Source organism: Geospiza fortis, unplaced genomic scaffold, assembly GCF_000277835.1.
Source record: "Geospiza fortis unplaced genomic scaffold, GeoFor_1.0 scaffold23, whole genome shotgun sequence".
NCBI classification, from domain to species: Eukaryota; Metazoa; Chordata; class Aves; order Passeriformes; family Thraupidae; genus Geospiza; species Geospiza fortis.
The window spans coordinates 1,221,186-1,229,176 of NW_005054303.1; the positions used below are offsets into that span (position 1 = coordinate 1,221,186).

A 7,991-nucleotide genomic window follows, 5' to 3' on the forward strand; every position below is an offset into this window, starting at 1 on the left:
GTCTCGCCCGGAGCGCGGGTCCGGCGGGCGGTGTGCGCGGGGGTGCCTGAGGAGAGCCCCAGTGGGCTGAAGGGGTCCGAGAACTATCGCGGGTGTGCCCAAAAGCTGCAAGTTGTAGCTGGGTCTGATAACGGAGAATAACAATGAGAGGACTCTGTTAGCTCAGCCTCTTTCGATATAACCGGGAGCTAAGGCTCTTCTGGCTGCTGCTCAAGGGCAGGATCAAAACGCGCTGGTGTTTACCTTCTTAAATCTGCTGCTGTTTTGATAGTGTTTATGTTTTCAATATGTACATACCTTGTGACGGCTTGTTTTCCTCGAAGGCGACAACTCGGATATGCCGAACTGCTGGAAAAAGCGGCCAGCGGCTTATTTAGCGGGTGAACGCAGACCGGGGTTCAAGTTTTTACCGTCTAGATTAACAGTTTCTTTCAACAATTTTTCAGTTGTCCTACTAAACGTATTGACTCGGGGTAATAAAGGGAAACGTGCAACTGAGTTATATAGAAGGATCAGCTGAACGAGAAGTTGACATTACTTAAATCTACAATAGCTTTCTCAAGTGTTTACTGTTCCCTTTCAGGTATTTACTGTTCCTTCTCAGGTATTTATGTCCCTGAATGTCTGATTCTTTTAGCCACCATGAATGCAGGAGTCTGAGGGCCAGAACACTTTCTCTGGGGCTATCTTGATCAGATTCTGTCATGTCAGGATTGAGAATATCCCTCAGTTATATAAAATCGGGGAGTAGGATTGCCAACGAAACTGGCAGATTGATCTGGCTCAGAAAGGGTGATTTAGAATGGTGTCATTATTTTGTATCATTTATGGTAAATTCTCTAATGCTTCCATGAATTGTTACTGGTTTCCATGCATAATTCATTTTTCAATAAGCATTTCTGTGTGGTATTTTAAAGGCCTGATATATTTTCTTAAAACATCAGTACATAGATGGATTTTACCCCTCTATAGGAAAAGGTACAAAAGGTAAAAGCCCAGAGGTCTGAAAAAGCATTTTTTGGAGAACCCTAATCAGGTGCAGAGAAGCAGTGGTTCTCCTTGCCCTGTACAAGGGCTGTTTGGAGGGGAAGAGGTGATGACTTCATTTGTGTGGAGGTACACTCCAGCTGAAGTGTTAGTGACGGGTTTGAAGAGTGTTTCCAGTCCTCTAGATCCATCTGGCCAGCTGGAGATTTGAAGCAGCTCAAATTGAGCCCAGTAGTGTCTCTGGGCCTCCAGTTATTTGTGCAGATACATCCCTTTAGTACAGCCTAAGCCTTGACCCTCATGTTCAAATTGAAAACATCCCTTTCTGTGTTTCGTAAATGGGCACTCAGCTTAATAGAAGTGGATGTTGCTGCACCACAGACAAGCAGTGATGGTACCATTACTGGCTGTCTTGAAGGCATCAAAGAACTTTCCAAACTTTACTTATTTATAGAAAATCTTACATTATCTCTGTGTCTAGAGACATTGAGGGCAGATGGGGTAAGTAACTTACCCAATTGATGACTTTTCTTTTATTCCCTGAGTACCTGGCTTAAGCCAGGTATATCCTGATAGCCAGCAGGCCCTGAACTATCCAGAGCCATCAGTGGAGCTTCTTATGTTGTTGCCATTAACCTGTTGCTGGCAGAGTGGTGATTTTCTATGATGTAGAGAAAACTCAGAAATTGATGTGTGTGTTTTAAGTAATGTCCGATGAAAAGTTATAGAAAGTTATGAAAACCAAGGTTCATCTGTTGTCTCTCTTTCCAGGCTGTACTGAATGTTTCTGTCACCTTTTGTTTCAGGGGCAGAGCATGGAGAATGATGAACTTCCGCCAGAGGATGGGCTGGATTGGCGTGGGGCTGTACTTGCTAGTGAGTGCTGCAGCTTTTTATTACGTCTTTGAAATCAATGAGACGTACAACAAACTGGCACTGGAGCACATTCAGCAACACCCCAAGGAGCCACAGGAAGGAACCACATGGACACACTCCTTAAAAGTACGACTGCTATCCCTGCCCTTCTGGCTGTGGACGATAATATTTTTAATACCGTACTTACAGATGTTCTTGTTCCTCTATTCCTGTACGAGAGCTGATCCCAAAACTGTTGGGTATTGCATCATTCCTATCTGCTTGGCTGTTATTTGCAATCGTCACCAAACATTTGTGAAGGCCTCTAATCAGATCAGTAGATTACAACTAATTGACACTTAGCTCAACTGCTACTTTCTGTTGCTGGTTTGAAGCAATTGCATATGCTTGATCTAATCACAAGACTGAAGTTCTGAGAGAAGGCCGGAAGGGGCCTTTTCTTTCAAACTGATAAGCAATGAAGAGAATGACTGTTTTCTATTTAAAACAAACAAGTAATTACAAAGGTTTTTAATTATGGATCTATCCAGTGGCCAGAGTGGGAGAGACCTGTGTGACACGTGATGGAAGTATTCCTCATTTTGCCTTAATGATGCAAAATTGCAACTCTCCATCTGAAATGTCCTGTGGGGAAACAAGTTTCTGGTCCACAACTTTGCTTCTCTGTGCAAAAAAGTGATTTCCTATGTTTTCCCTTGGAGTGAAATCAATGAAAAGATACTTCTTTTGTGGTAAATGTAAAAGGAAAAAAGAAATTAAGAACATGATTATAAAAGCTGCACTTAACACAATTCTTTGCTTTTTCTTTTTTTTTATTATCTACATCAGTGCTGTTTTAAATGAATTTTTAAAAAATAAGTTTAGATACAAAAACAGGAAGCAAAGAACAAAGTTTGTGCAAACCTTTAAAGGGAAAAAGTACATTTTTTTCTGTGGTAAGCTACTTTTTTTCAGTCATAACAGTCCCATGCTGTAGTAGGCAGGCAGTGAGGAGTGGCATAGGCCTGGAGCTTGATGTTTTAAACTATTCCTATGACATCAAAAGCAGTCTATGATGGCAGTGGCCTGCAGTCTGCACAAAAAATTCTGTGTTTCCTTCTCGTATCATCTTGCTTGATAAAATTACAAGTTACTGAAATTTATGACCATTCTAATTTCACTCCAGACATCATGCAAAACTGTGCTCCAAGAGAACTGATATATTAGGAAAAACTTTGAATTTGGGGAAGTTAACTCTTTGGGGGATGCTACTAACAGGTTGTAAGACAGATAATCATGTTTCTTCCAGAAATTCAAAGTAAGGTACCTTCTTCTCATTCTTGTAATGAATGTAAATTTCTTCAGTCATACTGAAATTCCATTGAGATTTCTTTGCCATAGTTTCAACCTCTATTTTTCAGTGCTATTTTGGAATAGCATATTTTGAATGAGGCTGAATCTGTTCTTTCTTTCTGTCCATTTTTGTTTCTTCTGAGAACTAAATTTTTGTCCCAGCCATGATGGAAGTAACAAATATGAAAACAGTGCAAAATACACTTCTCAGAAGCAGTAGACTCAAAAGAATTATGAGCTAAACTCCTTGACTATATCTTCAACTGTATGTGATTGTCCACACCTAATCATCACAAATGCTAATCTATTTCTGACTGCTTTAAGGGAATCTTGGAGAGTTGTCTTTCTCTTGCTTTGGAAAGAGAACACTATTTTCACTGTTGCTGTGTTTAAGCATGGCACTTCCAACACCTTAAACTTTCGGTTTGCACTTGGAGATACTTTGAGACACTGGTTTCAATTGTCAGCTTTGGTGCTAGGACCTGAAAACAATGTAGCCTTTGCAAGAAGGTTTCAAGTGCAATATGAAAAGGAGGAAGCTGCCATTTTAGTGTGCTGGAGTAAGAGTAAATTATAAACTCTGACAAGTAGTTAGTATCTTGGGGAGTCAGAGCTTTTAAGTTGTGTTGTTTCTTAACTTTTAAAATCACCATGCTATTTATCTATAAAATAAAAACTTTTCAATGTTTATAAACACGAGTCTATTAATGCAGATACTTATCAATAGCTTTTCATTTTTGTTGTTTGTTTTTGCTTTAGTGGGGTATTTTTGTGTGTTTGGTGCCAGGCAGCAGTGCTTGCTGTCAGTTGCTGTAGCCTGTGCTCATGTCCTCCCCTCAGTGTGTGTGTTCAGTTCATCTTTTGTTGTCCTCTTATGCTCTGTGCCCTAATTACTTGTTTGTAGCCTGAAGTTTTGGGGCTTGCTGGATGAAACTGAATCCCCTTGTTTCTTTACTCTTGTGTAAGAGAGATACCTCTGGCCGGACAGTTTTCAACTTGACCTGTAGTTTTAAACTGAACAGTTACATTGTATGCAGATGGAATTATTTAAAGAGCCAAGCACATAAGAGGAAGCATCAAAAATAGAAAATGATAGGAAGAACCACCTCATTTTCTGTCATGCAGGCATGTGACCCTTAGCAAATTCACTGGCAGGCCTGGTGGGATGACCAGAGCTGTCTGGATGTGGAGCACATGCTGGGCATGGCAGGGACTTGCAGAACGGGGGCTCGTGTTCGTAGACTTTTCCATCAGAGGCCTAGTTTTGGATTCCAGCTGTTGACAGGCATGTGCTTTGCAACTAACTACAGAAAAACACACAGTCTAATTCAAGCAAATGCTGTGTGTGTAAGGATTTGAGCTTGAAGGGGAAAGCAGCAGTGGAGAACTATTAACATAGTGTATACAAATATTAGACAGTGGGAGTAGAAGAGCTAAGTTAGCTCTGCTGGTGCTTCCAGCATTTTTGACACCAGAGGAACATCAACAGGTGGAATCTTACCAACAGGGTAAAAAAGGAAAGACTATAAAAATGAATGATAAATTGGTTTTTACTGTAGTATTAAAAAAAAAAAGTAGTGAAATAACTTTCAGCTTGATTAGTCTGAAAATTTATAGATATTGTCAAGGCTGATTATCTGAGTCACCAAAGACCTGTCTGTAACAGAAAATGACATCATCTACAAACTTTTGGGCTAATCAAGCTTGAAGTTTTGCAACATTCTGAGCTTTAATGTTCTGCCAACAAAGTGAGTAGCTGTAACACAAGGGTGATTAATGATCATCTGTATGCCACTTACCCTAGATTTCTTTTTATACATTTGTGTCGCAAGATAAATCATTGTCAGACTGCTTGAACATCACTTGAGCAGTCTCGGTGTTAGTTTGTTAGTTTCTTTAGCTGCTTGACCTTTACCTGACAGTCCCTTCCCATCTCAGGAATGTGTCTGCCACAAGTGCTACTAAGCCTGTCCTTCATTTCCTGCCATGGGGGGAGCAGGTCCAATGAAGAGCATAACATGAGGCTGCAGCCCTTCAAACTTGGACAAAAGTAAGTTACAATAAAATGTGTTCCTTATGACATGTTTCTTCCAGCAGCAAAGTAGGACTGCAAACTTGATTCCTTTTTTAAATTAAAGATATGAGGATTGATTTATCCCTGGAACAAAACATTCCAGTTGTTGCAGAATACGTATTAACTCTCCTTATTTTCTCTTGCCTGATCCATTGTTTTCTTAAAAGGATACTCTCTAGTTTCTCTACTAGTTTTTTAAAAATCCTGCTTTTTATGTCACAGTCTTTGATGAGAACCACTTTTCTACAAATAACCTAATGCACAAAAGCAGTTTAATAATTTTACCATGCAGTTAAAGAACTGACTTACCTTAGCTCTCCTTAAAGATACACCTATGGTGCACGTTTCTTTGGGAAGAAAGAACATGCTACAGCCATAAGAAGGTACTTCTGCTCAACTCAGTCCTCAGGGCCCATGTCTCGTCCATGTGGCTGGTGCAGAACTGCTCAGGTGTTCACAGTGCTGAGTGCTAACCTAGTCACCCTGAGTTAAGCCCCATGATGTCCCAGCTGCCAGACTACTGCGTAGTTCACAGAGAATCTGATACTCGTAATGGCTAGATCCTTTTCAGATGGAGTGAGTGGGAATCAAATGGGCTGCCATGGGTGAATGGCATTCAAATCCTCTAATAAAAATGATGACTGTGGATCCCTCTCCTGGGAGATAGGAAAGGTACTACACTTTTAGACAATGCCCCAATTACTGGGCATAATGGGATTACCTCCTCTCCCTCACAGAGCTGAGTGCCTTGCATACTTGAGACTTAAAGCTATTTTTTAACACAGAACACTGCAACCTGTTAAGTTCCTTCATTAATTTAGCCTTAAAGTTGTCTGAACCAGCAATTCAGTATTTCAAAACAGTAATAATAGAGTTTGTCATATAATCCCAGTCTTTGTGAAGGAGACATGCTTTGACATTTTTTGTTATGTTTTGTAACTAGTAAAAGTAGTTGGTTCTCATCTAACTACCAAGAATTTAGTATCACATTAGCTCTTTTAATTCCATACAAACAGCATTTGTCCCCTTTTAGTGAGGAAATCCATTGAGCCCCCTTGGGCCAGTAAAACCAAGTTGTATTACTAAGACATACAAACTGCACTGACCAGTGCAGATGTGGTGAACTGAGCTTGGTCTGTGCCCCCTTGAAGGCTGGTTAGGTACAACAGCACTGCCTCTCTCTGAGGTGAAGAATACAAGATCTTTTTTTCCACTGAGGCTTAGGTCCTTTGCCTAAAATTCAGGGCCACAGATGACTTAGGGGCTCTTCAGATGGGGCTCAGAACACAGCTGTAGGGGATTGGGAGGGTAGGGAACCACATCACACTAAAGCTTCCCTGGTAACCTGCAGCAACTCTCAGAAAAATGAAGTCTCTTAGGGCAGTTTTGCCACAAGCAAACCTACAACTTAGAATTGTATAAGGTCTCTTGTGCTCTTTTTGTCCTTTAAAAGTTTTGGTAGCTACAAGGACTAGCAAGGATTCTTTAAAGGCAGAAATTTGAGTGTTAGTTTTTGACTCAGTCTCATTGGTATTTTCTGGAGCTTAGGTGCAGCATATTCCTATGTCCAAGCTGTTACCTGCACTTACTCCTGTGCTAAGTTAGGGTCTGTTACTTTAGACCAAACATTTTCAGTCCATGACATGCCAGTGGGCTGTTTACACAGTTTATAGGTAAAGGCCACAAATAAATGTTGCTTTTCAGCCATTAGACAGTTCATACCATTTCTGGAAGGTTTGTCTGGAGGAAAAGGGAAAACAGGTGTACAACCTGAGTTGGTCTTTTCAGTTCTGCTTCTATCCCATCTGCCAACAGAATACCTTAGAGTATCTGAGTACATAAATGTCAAGGACACATCTACTGAACCTCATTTTTGGCTCCTCCCTGCATTTCAAAAGAATGCAGACAATTTTGTCCTCATAGAAGTTCATTTATTTCCACACTTTGTCCTACATATATGTCTCAAGATTTGCTCAGTTTTCATAATATATAAACAAACTGTGCCAGGAGAACACAAGAAAATGAAAATAACCCCCCGAAATGCTTTTCACAGTATTCATTCAGGCAGTTAAATTCTGCTAGAGAACACTCTTAGGCTTTAGGCTCTATGGAATGACTATCAAGAGTGTTTTATACCTGTTCAGAAGCTTCTTGATTGACAGGTGACTAAACCTTGTTGATGATAGGCAAAAATAATCTTCCACTGTAGGATTGTACAGGAATGGGCACACTCCTATACATGCTTGTTAATTTTGATAGTTATAGTGGTCTTCTATTGCTTTTTCTCCATACAAACACAACCAGTCTTTTAAAGATCATATTTGACAAAATAACTCTTTTCAGGTTTTATTGCTTTATTTTAAAAGTGGTGTCACATGAAGAAACACTGTGACTCAGAATAAGTTATTAAAAAACATACCAATCAGAAGATTTATGAGAAAAGTCTATACTTGTCAACTAGTTTACAAAAAACTGGTGCCAGCATAACACTGGCACCCTGTAAGCAACACGCTGCTCACACCCAGGCGCATCCTTTCGGAAAGGCTTCCGTATTAAACCAGTGTCGGGATGGACATTTCGCATTTAAACGGGAGCAGCAGCGCCGCGGGAGCGGGTCCGTGCGGCGGGCCCGGGACACTTACAGTCGGTACAGTCTGTGCGGGCGCAGGCCCGGCCTCCAGCGCCGCCCTCACGGCTGCTGCACCTTCGTCCGCTTCACGGG

General features: G+C 40.8%; 1 protein-coding gene across 1 annotated transcript; it reads left to right on the top strand.

Annotated features, from left to right (window-relative positions):
- Nucleotides 1-1,797: 1,797 nt before the first annotated feature.
- On the top strand, nt 1,798-3,889 carry TMEM251 (transmembrane protein 251). Its single transcript, XM_014311889.2, has one exon. It carries the CDS (start codon nt 1,810-1,812, stop codon nt 2,203-2,205), a length of 396 nt encoding a protein of 131 aa, XP_014167364.1. The 5' UTR covers nt 1,798-1,809; the 3' UTR covers nt 2,206-3,889.
- Nucleotides 3,890-7,991: the final 4,102 nt, after the last annotated feature.